The sequence below is a fragment of the Tiliqua scincoides genome, chromosome 3 (genome assembly GCF_035046505.1).
Source record: "Tiliqua scincoides isolate rTilSci1 chromosome 3, rTilSci1.hap2, whole genome shotgun sequence".
NCBI classification, from domain to species: Eukaryota; Metazoa; Chordata; class Lepidosauria; order Squamata; family Scincidae; genus Tiliqua; species Tiliqua scincoides.
Window position 1 is genome coordinate 213,508,695 of NC_089823.1, and position 18,758 is coordinate 213,527,452.

General features: G+C 44.2%; 1 protein-coding gene across 1 annotated transcript; it reads left to right on the top strand.

The window, feature by feature from the left end:
• Positions 1 to 573: 573 nt before the first annotated feature.
• Positions 574 to 17,024, top strand: LOC136645285 (mast cell carboxypeptidase A-like). The gene is made up of 11 exons (XM_066621521.1): positions 574 to 644; positions 735 to 810; positions 4,505 to 4,629; positions 7,433 to 7,529; positions 9,768 to 9,869; positions 10,153 to 10,254; positions 10,901 to 11,011; positions 12,559 to 12,649; positions 14,043 to 14,245; positions 14,998 to 15,082; positions 16,837 to 17,024. Exons 1-11 carry the CDS (start codon positions 574 to 576, stop codon positions 17,022 to 17,024), a joined length of 1,251 nt encoding a protein of 416 aa, XP_066477618.1.
• Positions 17,025 to 18,758: the final 1,734 nt, after the last annotated feature.

The window sequence follows — 18,758 nt, forward strand, 5'->3', positions numbered from 1 at the left end:
CTGGGAATATTCAGTAAATATCCAGAGAAAACGGATACTCATGGTGGCTCCTGAAAGCAGGACTAGGACCGATGACAACAGTGGTTGAGACAACAGTGAAGTTGATTGAGATTGAGGTTGAGGTTGAGACAACAGTGAAGTTGATTGAGGCTAGTTGTGACAAAATATTCTGTAAGTAAGACCTGTCTGGCCCTGGAATAGTCTGTTTTTTTCAGGAATTATGGTTATTCCTCATTGGAGGTTTTCAAGCAGACGCTGGAAGGTCACCTATCAGGAATGCTGTAGCACTGAGTAGGGGGCTGGACTAGATGACCTCCAAGGTAACTTCCAACACTAACATTCTTTGATTCTAGCCATGATTTTATGTAGCAATTGCTTTTGATGGTCTAAATTGCTGTGTCATTTCCTGAACTAGTTTCGAGTCAGTAATGGGAATTGTAATTGCATGAAATACGAACACAGGTATGGCAGCAGAATCCTCATATTATCCAATGAATGCCCCTAAGGAAGTCAGTTGATCACCAAGCAGAGAATAAAGATGACAGAGATCAATTGCTGCAGAGGAAAAGAAACATGAACTCTCTATTGGCTTTGGGCTTGATTGCCACCACTTTTGTTCTCATTTCTGCTCGACGTTTTGACAGGTAGAGCTTTCTTGCTTAAACTAAAAGAGGGCAGGGAAATGCTTTTCATGTCCCAATATGCTACTTATGCCTTGATTTTATGTTCTGAAGCGCAAAGGTGTTTCGTGCAAAGCCTCAAAATGAAAAACAAGTGAGCTTCATGAAGCATATGGCCCGCACCATACGGGTAAGACATTTTTACATGCCGAATGGTTCCTCCCCCACACCCTCAGCTTTGTGATCTGATTGCTGAATATCTTTTAAGTATCATCAGAACTATTTTTAATTTGTAACAATGACTCAAAATGCTTACCGAGGTATTCAGGAGCCTCTAACTAAGAAAATATAAAAGGCCCTATTTAAAAAAAAAACAAAAACACTTTGCAGTCATCTTTTACATTAGCACTGAAATACTTTGTATGCTACCTAAATCCAAAATGTTGAATTTGGGAAAAGTGTCAAAATTTTACAACACAACATACTTTATCAAGAATTTTCACTCAGTCCCACCCCCAGGTATTACCAAATTATGACAGAGCCTTAGAATTCATACAGGAGATCCAGGGCTCTTTATATACATTCTAATGAATATACGTATGTACATTATGACTGTCGCCATAATGCCACTCCTTCCCCAGGCACATTCATTTAGCCCACACAGAATAACTGAAAATAGCTGTGGAACAGTTGTGAACCAGGTGTGAACCCTTCTCCTGTTGCCTTATAAAAAGTTTTAAGTGACCAACCAACTCTCTCCCATGGTGGTCTCCTTTTAGTTTCAAAGATCCTAGATGAAACATATTCAAAAACATATTTTCATAGAGCAACACAGAAATGGCTCAGAGCAGATCCAAGGGCTAGAAAACCCCAGTCAAGACTACAGCAGTCAAGACTCATAAAGCAGCTCAACTTATAAGGCAGTAAAATCACCGTGCATTTGTCTTTCACTCCTTTCGACACCCTCCTTTTAGCACTGTAAACCCCAGATTCACCTCTGGCCAGAGTGCTTTACAAGGCTAATGTAAACATTTGGAGAAGGCCTTGACATTTTAATGGGATTTTGTTTTTTGATTGGTCATATTGGAAGCTTACAATGTCTTTTGTTCCTTTGTAACTCAAGTTTTTTTTGAACATGTGTTGCCAGAGGTTAAACAAATAAGAACAAAATATTTTACATCCTGAGTACCCCAGTCTAAGAGCACTAAGCACAATTTTCCCTCAATCCTTTCCAAATCAAGGGGTTAGTTTGATGAAGGGCTCAAAGAGGACTTTAGGAAATTTTAATGTTTACAGTTCCCCTTCCTTCTGTGGAAATCAAGGTGGCACACATGGGGTTCCTAGGCAGTCTCCCATTGAGACACTGATCAGACCCAGACCCCACTTCTCTTCAAAAAGCTGGCTGCTTGCATTTGCCATGCCAAGATTCAGGTAAAGTACATACAAAGCACTATATTACTGCCATGTTATAGGGCTTTCTTGCTAAAGCAGGGCATATTATTTCAACTCCAACCTAGGCCATTTTCAGATATTGTTGTTCTGCTGGGATAAACCTGTAAAATAGAATTATGGCCCAATCCCCCACTGGTGTGCAGGATTTAGGACCACCACTGCAGCCTCCACTATATCCTGCATGCCAGGAAGGGAGCAGGTCAGCCAAGAGATGTAAGTAAAGTGTTACATATTTCCTCCATTGCTGCCTATTGTAGGCAGATCTATGCCTACACTTTTGTTCTGCTCTGGGAGCATGTCAGGCCTGAGAGAGGGGTTCTGGATCTGGTGGACATGGCTATCACTGAGATCCACCCATCCCACCCTCAAATCTCCCAGCCCAGACCAATCCCCACCCTAATCTGCCCTCAATCTGCCCTCATCACCAACATAGACCGCCCATCCATGGACCGCCCATCCATGTGTAATGGTGTTGCCAGGCCTCCTGGCCTTTGCACTGGTCGTAGCTGTGCAATGCATAGCAGTTGCAGCACCAGTGGTCCACACAGCACACTGTGGACCTTGAGAGTGGCACAGCTATGGTGGGTTGCTGAGCTCCTGCACTTCAAAATCCAACACTGCTCAAAGCACCTCTGAGTACCAGTTATCCCCACCTATTTACAACTGGGGGGAGGGGGTTGGAAAACCCAGATAAGAGGGTAGGACTTCCAGGAAAGCTTGAACTCAAGCAGCACTGCTCCTTCTACTGAATTCAAGAAGCAGGAAAAATATTACTAAAGATATTTGACCTTTCCTTAGGGCTGTGATTTTCAAACTCCCAGGGAGTTTGAAAGCCGCAGTAAGTTCTTGTGGGGGTGTGGGGATGCAGCAGGAAGGCAGCAGAGCGATCCCCAGGATCATGCCGCTTAGGGGGGCTGCAGGGGCTTGGGTACACTTACCAGAGCCTCATGCAGCCTCCCGGGGGTGCAGGGAGCCCTGCCCAGCTGTCCGCAGGGCTCCCCAATGCTTCAAAAGTAAAAGTGGCGCAATTGCGCTCCACTTCTGGTTTAGCGGAAGTGGAGTGCGATCGCTCCACTTTCACATGTGAAGCTTTGGGGAGCCCTGCTGACAGCTGCGCAGGGTTCCCTGCACCCTTTGGAAGCTGCAGGAGACTCTGGTAAGTGTACCCAGGCCCCTGCAGCCCCCCCCCAAGCGGCGTGATCCTGGGGATTGCACCACTGCCTGCCTCCTCGCTGCCCCCATCTCTTAAGGAGAAACAGGTCAGGGCCCCCAGTCTGGGGCGTCATGACACCCCAATCTGTAAAGCCCTGTCTTAGGAGAAACACGATCCCAAAGCAGATCTTCTGATTGTGTTAAGATGCCACCAGTTAAACCCTGTAGGAGATACTACATCAAAATTAAAAGTTGAACTTTAAGCTGTCTGGAAACCTTTTAGTTTTCCTGATTCACAAAGAAATGCTGCAAACCTGTGTAACTCCTAATGAGAGTTCCATCCTCAGGAAAGGTCATAGCCCTAGCTGTGATGGGATTGGGAAGCAAAATTCCACCACAGATCATGGGATTTAAGGGGTCTACAACTTCAGTTGTCAGGCTGCCAAAAGCAACCACAAATTGAATGACAGCCTACTACTTACCTCTGTTTGCTCAACACAAATTGAGAGACCTGTCCCCTTCCACAAGTTATTCATGCAATAACGTATTGAAGTTATCCATGCGATAACTTGTGGAAGGGGACAGGTCTCTCAATTTGTGCTGAGCATCCAGAAGCAAGTGGTAGGTTGTTGACCCCTGAGTAGTGATAAATACTTTGGGGGGAGAGGCATATCTTGTTTCTTGCTCATATGCACAGAGAATTCCAAGGAAATGAAGGGGTCAGTCTCTAACTTTATGGCAGGCTTTGGAGATATCAAGAAACAGCAGGAGAAGCTGTCATTACTCTTGAGTGTCTCCTGAGCCCAGTGTGAAGTGGAAGACCAACCCCTTCTTTCTCCTGAGCAGTTGAGCATTCTGGGGGGTCAAATCAGGGGCAATCACAGATACTGAATGGTTATTAAGGCCAGCCAAAATCTGTGGACCGCTGAACAACATTGTAACACAATATTCCACACAAGAAGTACACATTACATTTTTATATACAATCTCTGTTGCTCAGATCTCACTAAAATCCCAGTGGAAAACTTACACATGCTTTTCCTTCCTGCTCATGCTGAAGAAGGCGTTCTTCTAAAGCCTGTCTGAACTTCCATGAGCTCTGATATAGCTGAGAAATTAATAATTAACCCTTCATCGACCTGAGTTGGTTCTACTCTCAAAGACAGATCAGAAGAGAGATCAGTCTCGGAAGCTAGAGCAGCAACAGCACTTCTTTTTGACTCAATTTCATGTACATGGTGACTTCAATAATGAGAATTTTGTATTTTATTCCTGTGCAGCTTGACTTTTGGTTTCCTGACTCAGCATTGCATATAATCAGCCAGAGGGTAGTGGATTTCCAAGTCAGCGCTGATAAGTCTACAACTGTCCAGACTCTCATGGAGAAAAATGAAATATATTATGAGTAGGTTATACTGTACTTGCTTATCAGGTGTATTGCCAGCCACCCCGAAAAATCTGTAGAGAACAAAAATAGAGGATCAAACCATTAAAAAAATAGGTTCACTTTTGGTTCAGCAACACTTTTTAACTCTCTGGTTCAGAAAACACTATCATTCAATTTCGAGTGCCTGATTATTGAGCCATTGGGTTTGATCAGTTACCACTTCTTTGTGTTTAGGATCTAGTTCAGATTCAAGGCAATCAGGAGATTTGTTTTGGATCCAATTCCAGTTCACGGAAACAACCTCTCTGAACTAAATTTTGAGTTTGGGTTTGGGTTCAGTTTGGGCACCTGATCAGAGATGGAGCTTTAAAGGAGATGGTAAAGATGTTTGCAGTATTTCTGAATGTTTACCCATGTGTCAGTCTGTTGCAATTGCTCCAATCAGGCACAATAGCCCTCATTCCAAGAACACACAACTGTTACTCCTAGCTGGAGGTGGCTGAAACTGTACAGCCACAACAGCCACAGCCACAACAGTCTTGCTGAAAGGAGCTAGCTTGTGCAAACTTCCCATGCCCATATGCAAGCTGCACCTGGCTGGAGGGTTTGAAGGAGTGCACTTGGCAGTACTGCATTGTGCAGGGAAGTTGTAGGTCAATACCCCAAGCCCTAAAGACACATTCCCACACTCACACAAATATTAAGCTGAAGAGAACATGGATGCATAAATCATGGCAAAATTGCACTCTAAAGGCACGTCAGTGCTGCAAACTTAAATTCATTTGATGGCCAATCCCTGCTCTCAGGTGACCCTGGGTACTGTTGTTTGAGAATGGGAAGAATAAGAACCTCAGCACTGCATGAAACTACCATTCCTAGGAGTCTTTTGAGAAAGCCATAATAGATAAAGTGGCATAGAAGTGATATCTTTGTGGTTGTTTGACGCGCACTTTCGTTTAAAGAATTAGGAATTGTTTCCTGCATAAGGTGCAGTTGAATTGCTTAGGGCGCAATCCTGACTGGCAGATGAGCCGGCACAAGTCCTTTGCACCAGCCTATTGTCATTGCGAAAGTGCCATAGAACACTTTCAAGCCAACATAAGTGGAGTTAGTGATGCATGGACATGCGCCAGCCTCCCCACACCAACGTGGGGCCCAGGACGGAGTGAGCTGGCATTGGCCGAGCTCAACCAGCACAGGAGTTGGGGGGGTGTGGGGAGGGCGGGGAGGAGGCAGGAGGGAGGCGTTTTGGGGTGGGGAAGGGCAGGCAGCGGGTGTTCCCAGGAGTGGGCGGGAAGTCTGAGGCAGGGCCAGGACCCAGCACTTATGCAGCTTCAGGCTGCTTGGATTTGCGCCCCCAACTTAGGTGGCACAGATTCGAGTAGCCCTATTGGGGCTGATGTGGCTCTCCCCAGGGTAAGGGGAAAAGCCTCCCCTTGTCTTGGCCTAACCCAAGAGCAGCCCAAAAGTTGTGCTGGATAGAGCGCAGGCCCGCTGGCCTGCCCGTTCCAGCACAAGTTAGGATTGGGATGTAAATTAACTAATAAATCATCACCCGAGACCTTGAAGATCCCACAGGTATAAAGTGCAAGAGAAGAGATTCCGATTTGATATTGGGAGAAGATTCCTGACAGTAAGGGCAGTTCGGCAGTGGAACAGATTGCCAAGGAAGTGGTGAACTCTCTCTCTCTCTCTCTCTCTCTCTCTCTCTCTCTCTCTCACTGTAGATCTTTAGGCAGAGGCTTGACAAGTATCTGTTGGAGACGCTCTAGGACAGGGGTGCCCAAACCCTGGCCCTGGGGCCACTTGCGGCCCTCAAGGACTCTCAATGCGGCCCTCAGGGAACCCCCAGTCTCCAATGAGTCTCTGGGCCTCCGGAGATTTGTTGGAGCCTGCACTGGTCCGACGCAACTGCTCTCAGTGTGAGGGTGACTGTTTGACCTCTCACGTGAGCTGTTGGATGAGGGCTCCCTCCACTGCTTGCTGTTTCACATCTGTGATGCAGTAGCAGCAGCAAAGGAAAGGCCAGTTTTGCTTTGTGCAAGGCCTTCTATAGGCCTTGAGCTATTGCAAGACCTTCATGTAGTCGTATAAATTCATCTTTAATATATTCATTTATGTAAACTTATGTAAATTTATTCAGATGTTAAATGTAAATTAATTATTCCCCCCCCCAGCCCCTGACACAGTGTCAGAGAGATGATGTGGCCCTCCTGCCAAAAACTTTGGACACCCCTGCTCTAGGAGAATTTCCTGATACAGGCAGGGGGGTTGGACTAGATGATCTATTAGGTCCCTTCCAACTCTATTATTTTATGAAAAGACCTTGAAAATGTTGAATATCTGCTTGTTTGTTTTGTTTTGCAGCTAGAAAGACTTTATTGACAATATCAGATAAAGCATGAATTGTATCTGCCCTTGTGCTCCATGACTGAAAGTTCTTCTGCTCACAGCAGGGCAGCTGGACTAAGAGTTCTCATTCCATGAATAGAAGGATTTCAATTCATGGTGTGCAAGGCTAGGAAATGACCTCATGCACCTTCTGTTCTTAATAACTTAAAAAGTTAAAGTCAGCTGTGACTCAAGTTCCGCTGAAAGCAATGCAACAAGATTGTCACAACTACCTTAAACCCCATTGCTTTTAATAGGAATCGCAAACAATGTTAGCCGGATCATGTGCTTTGATTCTTATATGAAAGGGTGTACAAAATCTAATAAACCTTGTACATAAAGAATAATGAAGTACAGTTAAGAAATATGCTGCAAATGGACTACTATTTCCTTTATCTCGAGTCTGATTTTTTGTTTTTTTATCATGTAGAATTTTATTTCAGAACCTTCAAAAAGACATTGAAAAACAGCTTGACAGGAATTCCACCGGCAAACACAGCTATACAAAATATAACGAATGGCACAAGGTACAGCATAAAATTTCTGAGCTGAAAGGGCAGTGCTATCTGATCCTGACTCCCACTGGTTGGATCAAAGGGAAAACAGAGCCAGTTCTCACTTGTTGTATATTGTCCTGGGGTAAGCATGTCTGAGTGGGAGAGGCATGTATACTCTGTAAAGCATGAAGGGTGTGTGCATGTGATTTTTTTTCCCTCTTCTTTTTACATGAAGATATTTACAGGGGGTGATTGGGCCTATTTGCTTGATGGGATACCGAATGAGTATTCTGTACTTGAGAAAATTGAGGTGTATTAGGAGGTATATTACGTAATTTGCTGCACCAGTCACAGCAAAGAGTTCTATGGTATTGTAAAGACTAACAAACATTACTGTGGGCAGGTGTCCTGGCCCAAAGCGCACTTCATCAGACACATGAAAGAAACACACATTACATGACTGTACAAGTCAACATGCACAGAGTGGGGGAGCAGGATCCTGTCTGCTTGCATCCACTAGCTGGGCCCTCCCCATCCCTTGGTGTTCAGCTCAGCTAGAGATTGTACTGGCAACCTTCAGTCTCGAAAGACTATGGTATCGCGCTCTGAAAGGTGGTTCTGGCACAGTGTCTAGTGTGGCTGAAAAGGCCGATTCGGGAGTGACAATCCCTTCCACACCGGGAGCAAGTGCAGTCTGCCCCTGGTCTGTCTCCCTGGCTATGGGCCTTCCTTCTTTGCCTCTTTGCCTCAGTCTGTTGGCCAAGTGTCTCTTCAAACTGGGAAAGGCTATGCTGCACAGCCTGCCTCCAAGCGGGCCGCTCAGAGGCCAGGGTTTCCCACTTGTTGAGGTCCATCCCTAAGGCCTTCAGATCCCTCTTGCAGATGTCCTTGTATCGCAGCTGTGGTCTACCTGTAAGGCGCTTTCCTTGCATGAGTTCTCCATAGAGGAGATCCTTTGGGATCTGGCCATCATCCATTCTCACGACATGACCGAGCCAACGCAGGCGTCTCTGTTTCAGAAGTGCATACATGCTAGGGATTCCAGCACGTTCCAGGACTGTGTTGTTAGGAACTTTGTCCTGCCAGGTGATGCCAAGAATGCGCCGGAGGCAGCGCATGTGGAAAGCGTTCAGTTTCCTCTCCTGTTTGTGAGCGGAGAGTCCATGACTTGCTGCAGTACAGAAGTGTACTCAGGACGCAAGCTCTGTAGACCTGGATCTTGGTATGTTCTGTCAGATTCTTGTTGGACCAGACTCTCTTTGTGAGTCTGGAAAACGTGGTAGCTGCTTTACCGATGCGTTTGTTTAGCTCAGTATCGAGAGATAGAGTGTCGGAGATCGTTGAGCCTCCTAGAGAAAGGCTCTGCAAACACACAAATTTGCCAAAAGCAATGGTCTCAACTGTGCATTTAACAGACTGCTTTGCACACATTGTAACCCTGGTTAACTGGGCGAAAAGGCATCTTCCAAAGTGATGTCCTCTTATATTTAGCAGGGGGGAAAGGGGGGGGAGATTGCTGAGCTAGAACACTGGAGAGCTGGAGGAGCGAGGTTGGCACATCATCTAGTAAGGGGATAGCAGTTGGCTTGGTGCCTCAGGCATCAGGAGGTCTTGTGCCAGCTGGGGGGGCACTCATATAGACTTGGAACGGCACACATGTTTGCCACAAAACGGTCTTGAAGGTGCCACTATGCAATTGGTTGTTCTGTATTTCAGCATTCATACCTGGGAACAGAAAGTCAAATGAAAAATTCAGAATTAAAACAAACGGAAAACCTGTTTCCCCCGGTTTTCTTCATACGCAGTGGGGTTCAGACTGTGAGGGAAAAAAAGGCTCTGCGGTTCTCTGTGGAAATATTCTTCAAAGATTGGGGAGAAGAGGCATTTTTACCTGCCTTCCTCCACAGTTTTATATTTACGGTTACTATGGCCCAGCTGTCTGGGCAGAGAAACAGGAAAGCTAACAAATTAGATGCACAAGGCCATTCCAGTGTGCATTGCATGTCTTCAAATGGAGGCAGGGTTGTCAACACTTCTACCAGCTCCTGCTCCTCTTGCCTTTTACAGCAGCTTGTTCTGAAGACTCTAACAGATGCAGAGGAGAGCTCCTCAGGCAGAGAAGAAGGCATGGGATAACATGCCATGCTCTGGACATATCTTAGTGGTCTGGTATCATGAACTTCAGCTATTGCAATCAGAAAATAGTCTGTGGGTTTCAGTATTTAATCCTATATTAGGTGAGCAACTGTACATCATCCTTCAATCCAGATTTCTGCATGGACTGCCAGAATTGCCAAAAAGAACCCACAGCTGGTTTCTCGCATCCATATCGGAAGAACCTTTGAAAAGCGACCCATATACCTTCTTAAGGTACAAAGTTCTCTTTAGAATAATGTTCAAAGAACCTGCACCAGCCTGGGGGAGGGGGGAGAAGATAGGATGGGGCTCCCAGTCACAGATCCCACAATCTCACCAGTTTGCCTCTAACATGTGCTCTAGGAACTCTGTCAACTTTGGCACCATCTTTGATGCTCTTTAAACATGCACATCTGTTTCTGTGAAGAGGAAGGACTCAGATATCTGCAAGGGCTAGTTCTATTTGTAGCTGTGTCTCCTTAAAAGTTCTTCCTAACTATAGATATTTTAAAAGCAGGTTGGGAAAAAAAGTGGCAAGAAAAAGGTCATGTTCATAGACTGTGGAGTGCATGCGCGAGAGTGGATTTCACCTGCCTTCTGCCAGTGGTTCCTGAAAGAGGTGAGGTCACAAGTCCGCCAATCAATTTGTACAAAAGCATCTTCCTCATACTTTTGCTTTTAAGTTTCAGGTACCAGATCAGGACTCGTTCGTTTACACAGATATTGTAAATAGCTTTCATTGTGTGGTCACTCTATGTTCCTTTTCTGACAGATTTTATCTTGCTGTTTTCAAGTGTTGGTTTCATTCTGCTTCTGTCTTTCATATTCTGTGGCTGTTTTAAATCCTGCTTATGGGATTTTTGCTTTTTAATTTCTTTTTGTATATATGCCATTTTTATCTTATCGCTACCTGCTCAAGGAGCTTGTTTTCAAGCTGACAACTGGGCTAGCTTGCCTAAATGAAAGAAATAAAGGTAGCTTACCAATGCATTGCTACTAAAATAGTAAAACTAGAAATATAATAAATAAATAAACATCACAGGGGAGATGCATTCAGAAAAATCATAATCCCCTTTCACAAAAACAATGAAATGTGAAGTTGATTCTTCAACTATGGGACTGTTAATCCAAAATAAACAGTACCAAAGTGATCTATAATGATTCCTACATTGATTCAATTCTTCAGAGAATCCAGTATGCTGTGCTAATCTACTTCTTAACTCTTAAGTAAAGCTAACTGCTAAACCTGCTACTGTATTTTTCAGGCCACCAGCTCCTATGGGAAGGACAAAAGCATGACAAATATGTTGGACAATATGAACTTCTTTGTCATTCCTTTGGTCAACGTTGATGGTTATATCTGGAGTTGGAAGCAGGTATGTGGTTTATGTTGGCAGGGAGAGGACAAAATAGCACAGTAATCATCCAAAGCCCCCTTCCTATGGTAAAGACATGTCCCACCACCCAGGCCACTTCTGCTATCAGTAAAACAGACACAGCTTGGTTAAGGTGAGGATGGGCATGTAGGCATGGAAGCCTGGCAAAGCACATCCTTTGGTATCTGGAGAGAAAGAGAGAGAATGTTAGAAGGGGAGGAACGAAATAGTTGAGGACCACACCTCCATAGAGAGGACAGGTAGATGGTCTCAGGTGACTGGACAGTACATTGCCCTCTAGAGTTTTGCAGGCAGCATTGCATCCAGATTCCAATAGTTTTTTTAAAAATCTGCAATGTTTCTGACCTAGAGATGAGACTGGGTCAGGCGTAAGTTCTTTTTTTTTTAATTTTCAGCAAATAAAATTATTCATGTTGATTGTTCCTGACACATATACCATCTATTTAAAAAGGCACAATGAACCATTAACAAGACCAGAATTTATAATTAAGCCCCTGATTCTAACTACCAAAAAATATTTCAAGGTCTACAAATTTTTTCAGTTCAATCCTATCCTTAACTGGCCCAGAGCATGCAGCGGCACTGACCCAGCCTCCTCTGCATACTACAGGCCAGGCAGGGGCAGAGAGGTAAGTACTTTCATACTACTCTGCTGCTCCTTGGTCCCCAATGGGCCTACTCAGATGCACATCATTTATTTTGCTGGCGTGAATCCGAGTAGGTCCAAGAAGGCATGTCAGGCCTGGGCTGGGGCATAGGATATTGGCGCTGCCCTTGCTGCAGCCAAAATCCACCCCGGCTGCCCTTGACACGGTCTCCTGGTGGCATGGCTTTCATGCAGCCTCTTGCAATTATCGTTTACCTCTTGCTTTAGTGGATAGGCAGGCAGGGTAGAAAGGACAGTGAGCATTAATTTCCTATTCCTCCTTCCCATTAATATTCAACATGCCTGCTTTCCTGTTAACATTAACAAGCCTGCTTGCTTATCTGTTAAAGCAAGAGACAGTAATGGCAAGAGTCTGGTGTGCTTGCTCTGGTAAAGCAAGAGCCATTTCATGTGAATGTTATGAACATAGGTAATGGGTGCGTGGTGGGTGGGGGCTGCAGGGAACCACAGATAAGAGGATCCACTGATACCAGGCCTACAGATACAGGGGGTTGCCTGTAGTTACAAAACCACTTGTTTTAGTGACTGTGAAATGATCTAGTAAAAATATTACAGTAATTTTTTTTTTTACCCTAGTGCAGGGAGCCTTTAGGCACAGGGCCCAACTGGGAACAATTGGCTTAAAGCCAGCCCTGTGCTTGGATACTAAGGGACATGGCTAGTAGGCAGGGATAGAGCCAGTGGGCTTGTTCCCTCCTACTAGGCATTTGTTTAGTAGATAGGGGAGAAAACGGTGTGTCTAACAAAAGTCCTCACTGTAACCATGTGCACGTTGTGTCATTTCATTGACAATTTGCCTTTAAAAAAAAGGAATCTCAGTTACCTATCAATATGAAATCCCTCCATTATTTTGTTGTAGGATCGCATGTGGCGAAAAAATCGTTCTAATACATCTAACAGTGGCTGTGTTGGTGTTGACCTCAACCGAAATTTCGATGTTGCCTGGGGCTGTAAGTAACTTTAAAGGCCATAGTCCATTACCTTCAGAACCATACCATTGACTTCCATAGGCTTAATTAATTTTAAAAAGTGCGTGTTTGCTGCAACTATATGTCTAACATTGGCTTGAAAATTGGTGTGCCCACCATGGTATGGTACACATGGGTGTGCAACCACACTTACTGGCAACACCAGTACCAAATGGAACTGAGAATTTGGGTGTAATAAATAATCATAATATTTCTTATTTCTTAAGTGCCTCAAAGCAAGGTGCTTTTCAAACACAACAGAAGTAGTGTCTAGCCAAAAGCTACAATCTAAAAAGACAACAAAGAAAAAGTAGAGAGGAAAGATCATGGAAAGCACTAAAAATTTCTGAAAATTAGGGAAAGACTGGGAAAACAAAAGTGTCTTGAGACGCTTCTGAAAGAGTGAGAATCACTAGTAGCCACATCCTGTTGGGTTCCACTGCTGCCAAAATTAGTATTCCGACAGTGGTTCCAGCCTTATGGCAGTCACAACACCTACTCTGGCACTGCATGAAGGCATGCACTTCCAAATCACTTGTGGAAAAGCTAGAGTTGCCCCCTGCATGATGGCAGGTTGAGGAAGGCCCACTGACTCAGGTAGGTTGGCAGGGCAAGTGGAATGGGGAGGGGGGAGGGCAGAACAAGGGGAGGGTGGGGACATAATGGAGGTGGAAAGGGGTGGTACCCAGTGTGGCTATTGTTATCCTCTCCAATAGCAGCTGGCATGCTCCCTTTGTCTCTTCCAACTTGCACCAGCTAAAGAGCTGGCACAGGTCCAAGGCGACCCATAGTAGACCATGGTGCAGCAGAGTAGGGTAAGTATAATTTTTCCCTACTTCGCTCTCCCATCATGTTATGGCAAACCTCCCCACCCCTGCAGGATGCAGCTCAAACCTCCTTGGCACAGCTGCATCAGTGGGGGAGGCAAAAGGATAGGATTGGGCCCTATATCAGACAACTTCTCCCAGCACAGTAAGAAGACAAAATGAACTAGCTCCTGCATTCCCTTTTAGTTTGCTATGAAGGAGTCGGAAAACCTGCAGCAAATAATAATAATAATTTATCCACACAATATTATAAATACCAAGCATTACAACAACAAAAATTTCACAGTAGTCAATCTAAGCAACAAGGCACTTCCTTGAAGGCAACATTCTATTTCAGAATTGTACAATACTTGTCTCTGCAAACATATGATAAGTTGTATGCTGCTGGTTTGTCAAACGGGAATGGTCAGTTCAAGTGACATCTTGCTTCCACACCACAATAGCTATTTCTGTAGGTACGCTGCATTTTAACTTGTGATCTCATTCATTTTGCTAGTGCAGATTCAAATAAAGTATAAGGTATTGAACAAAACTTTTCCCTCCAACAGCTGTTGATGCTTCCCATGATCCATGTCAAGAAATATATTGTGGACCTTCAGCAGAGTCTGAACAAGAAACTAAAGCAGTTACAACTTTCTTACGTAGCCACCTTTCTTCAATCAAGGCCTACCTGACAATACATTCCTATTCACAGATGCTGTTGTTCCCTTATGGCTATACTTTTGAGAAAACAAGCAACCATGAGGAACTGGTACAGTGAAAATGAAAATGTGCCCACTTTTTGAATATCTGTATATTGGCTGTTATTGGCTCTTAAACACTGTAAAGCCAAAATCATGTGGAGTTGAAAGCCCTACAGAGCAGAATTGCAGCTACACAAAATTCAGACAACAAATCTTGTCCTTCCAAGGCAGAAAGGTGCTACTCAAGGAAGGGCCGGATCCTGTCCAACTTTCGAGCACTGATGCAGGGGAATAAACGAGGAGGATCCTTCTCTGCAGGATGTTGGCACAGCTGCATCAGTGTTGGAAAGTTGGATAGGATTAGGCCCAAAGTTAGTATTTATTTTAGAGAGGTGTTTATTGTGTAAAAGCTCTGGGGTTAGAACAGTTCTTATTCATGGTATATCTTTCATATGATAGCGATCCATAGACACTAAATACAACTTGGACATACGAGTGCTAAGAATGGTTCCGTTAATGATGACAAAATCCCTGGCTTTCCACTAATGTCTTTGAAATCACATTTAGAAATATGGGAGTCCAGCCTAGCAAACAAGGCTGGCTAGTGCTGAGCGCTCACTGCATTTATCGATGCATACATTTATACAAACAAGATTGGCAAACAAGAATTATGGCAGATTCCACTGGCCAATTAAATATAACTGCATCAAATTTCCTATAAATTTGCTCAGAATGGTTTTGCTCTCTAAGATAAAAAAAAAAAAATACAGTTTGTGTGTATCTGAGTGTGTTTATTTTATTTTTATTTCTTTGAAATCAGACTGAACTTGCAAAGGGAGCAGCCAAAGCTATATTTAGCCTATATGGTAAAGAATACAAGTATGGGACGTCAGCAACTGTACTCTGTAAGTGTTTTTAAAGATTTTCGTTTTTTCACTAGGATGTCACATTAAATGCAGTAAAGTCAGAACAAATTTGTTTAATAGCGTCAGGGCTCCTTAACAATTATTTCAACCCAATCCTAACTAAATACCCACACAGTGATGTAGTGGTGCAGGTGCTGTGGGGGGATTTTTGGCTGCTAAAGGTCTCCTTGGGATAAGCCCCAGCAGCTGCAATGGGTCAACTCAAACCTGCACCAGCGATATCGCTGGCCTAAGTCCATATTGATCAGTGCAGGTGGATCAGACCCAGGAAGGGGGTCAGAATTCAACATGCACAGCTGCCAAATCCACTCACCTTCCAGCCTGATCTGCCCACCCCACCCCATCTCCTCCCCATTCTGCCCTCCCCTGCCCCATTCCACCTCCTTCCTGCCCCGTTCCACCCCCTGTGCTGGATTTACCTGCTCCAGTGAGCCTCCACTGGCGCATGCAGGAAGACTGACCTTCCAATCAGCATGTGGGGTCCCTGCACTGCTGCAAAGCACTTTACATCACAGCTCCAACACAAAGATTTGAGCCGTTTATTTGATTGTTTAAAAACACTTATGTCCCATTCTTCTGTTAAATAAACATCCCAACCAGTTCACCAAAAATTACATAAAACAACCCAACACAATAAAGCATAAAACTCTTTATTTCCAATGAAAAATAGTTTCATTTGTGTCGCATACTAGAAATGAAGGGTCTGGATGATCCTTTTAAACCCATTTCTACCCAGCCCACAGATTTATATATTTGATCCTTGTTGCGTATATGCAACTTTAGGCAGAAATGACTTAAAGAGGGGGGTTGTAATGACTTGGTACAGGAGTCCAAAAGGCTCTTCTCAAGTAGTCGCCCAACGAACTTCCACAAGCGATGTGCCAGAAAAGCTTCTGTGCCTGCTGGATTTCTTCTGTTAAAGGCAGAGAGGGCCTGTCTGAAAAACACTGGCAACTCTGTGTTCCGCTCAGAAGCGTGACCATTTGATGTCCTCTTGGTCCAGTTCTGGGCTTCTTTGTGTAAAATCCCACAAGATTTTATACCTCCCAAATGCTTCAATTGCTACTCCATGCTCTGAGCTTTGACTGCCAAGGAATAAGACCCAGTTACAAGATATTGTACCTATGAGGAAAATATGCGGTACACTCCACAACCTGGGTGAGGGGAGTATTCATGTTTTCTCTGAGGACTTCCACAGAGATATGCTCAAGATCACTAAGGGCCCAATCCTATCCAATTTTCCAGTGCCAGTGCAACTGTGTCAATGGGGTGTGCCCTGCATCTTGTGGTAGAGAGGCAGTTACAGAAGCCTCCTCAAGGTATGGGAACATTTGTTCTCTTACTTTGGGGCTGTATTTTGGTTACACCAGTGCTAGGAAGTTGGCTAGGATTGGGCCCTAAGCAAACCAGCTCTAAGGGCTTAATCTAAATTCACCCAAGGCCATCCTTTAAACTACTTTCAAGTGCCACAACTTTGATATGGAGCAAAAACAAAGAAGAGAGCTGAGCATATGCAGAATTCATTCAATTACCACTAGATCATTACAGGTCATTCTCATATGCCTGGGTTTTGAGATGTAAGGCTTCCAGGCAGGAAGCTCCAGAATTTGTTTCCTTAGAAAATAACTCTTCACAATAGTTACACAAACACATTTTACTATCATTTTCTAACCCTTTGTTTTTCCTGCCATGTTCTCAATAGCAGCAACTAATTTTGCTGTCGTGTTTTACAGATTCTAGCTCTGGTTGTTCTGATGACTGGGCTTACACTCAGGGCATCAAGTACTCCTTCACCCTTGAACTTCGTGATACGGGCAAATATGGGTTCCTTCTCCCTGAATCCCAGATCAAATCAACAAGCAAAGAGATTATGTTGGCAGTGAAGTTCATTGCCAATTATATCCTGAGCCACACGTTATAATTTGAACTAGAGCTTCTTGATGTATCGCAGAGGCTTGAAAAATAATAAACCACCATGTGTTTACAGAGAATGTTACAGAGTGTTAATATTAGTCTTGAATGCAATGAACTATTTGGGCTCAGCAAGATATTTAAGGCCCTTCCAACATAACACCAGCCACTTAGAAATTCACCAGTTAATGGCACAATCAGACTTCCATTCTTACAAATTTTTTCTAATCACATGGCCCAGCACAGCAAGAGAGGAAAACAGAGAAAATGCTTTCCATCAACACGACATTGTCCAATGAGACAATGGAAATGTGTCATTTCAATTGCTTTCATTAAGGTATACAGGTGTTCTCCCTTATCCACAGGGGTTCCGTTCTGGAATACACACACCCCCACTCACACTGATACCTGAAACCACAGATATGAGCAAACACCCACCCTCAAGGTCCAAGGGGTGCCTCTGGAGGCAAGGATAGCTCCTCTCCCCTCCAGAGGGAAGTCTGAGCTCAGCAGAGGCGGAAGACATCCATCCCCAGCCTCTGCCAAGCTCAGACTGAGCTGTATAGCTCAAAGCATGTGACCTCCAGATTCACAGAGAAACTGAAAATTATGTTTCAAATGCCTGATAAGGAATTGGGAGGCCAGGAAAGCTCCCCTCACTTCCAAAAGGGATGTGCACAGCGGTGCGCATGCTGGGGTCCTGGACCTGATCCGTGGATAACTGAATCTACAGTTACAGTATCTGTGGATATGGAGGCATCCCCTATATACTGGTAAGATTCCAGCATTACTGTACAAATACAATAGATGAACTATTCCTGGGTTCATGTATGTTGTGGAAAATGGGATTCTCAGTATACTGTCACCTGGGGCACACATTTCTAGCAAATTTACTTGTTAGGCTAGCTTGGCTCATAATGGAGGGCAGGTTTTAAAATGGAAGTCCCATCCGGGAAGTGGAGGAACACCAGGATGGACAGTTTTGTTTCATAGTTCAAGTTATCTGAAAGGCATTGTTCTACTCAAAACGCCAGGGTGTGGTAAAGCCAGCAATTTTCAATGTTTTTCTTCTCATGGCACCCTGACCTCTATGGTCTTTGCCTCTTGCAGTATCACTTCTGGCTTCCAGGAGACACTTTCAGGTTCTGCAGCTTTGTTTTTAGGGCAACTGTCTGCAGTAACAAATTGTCCCTTTTCCTCCACTGGCTGCTTAAGCCAGCAGAGGATGGGGGACAGAATTTGTTACTAAAGGTGGTTGCCCTAAAAACAGCCACAGAATTTGGAAGAGTTTTTTTAGTGATTTTCAACTGCTGTGCTCCAAACTCCCAAGGCACACCTGCAGACCTTTCAAGGCACACCAATGTACTGCGGCACACCAGTTGAAAATCAATGGCCCTTAAATTATAACTAGAGGTGGGTGAAAATGGTTTTATTTTTTCGTGGATTTTGGTGTTCTCCAATTTAGAAGTGCAGAAAGCAGGGTTAAATGTTTTCATTCCGCATTTTTATAAATTAGAATTATAAATTAGAATTGCTTTAAGTAGGTCAGCATTTCTCAAACTCTGGGTTGGGACCCACTTGGTGGGTTGGGACCTGATTTCTGATTTCTCCTACAGAGCCTCCAAGAAAAACACAGGTGATCAGATAACTAATTGCCTCAAGCTCTGAGGCTATTCAAAAATCAGATAGCTGCTAATTGCCCTGCAAACAGCCTTGAGGCTGTTCATTAGAGGCTCTTTACAAG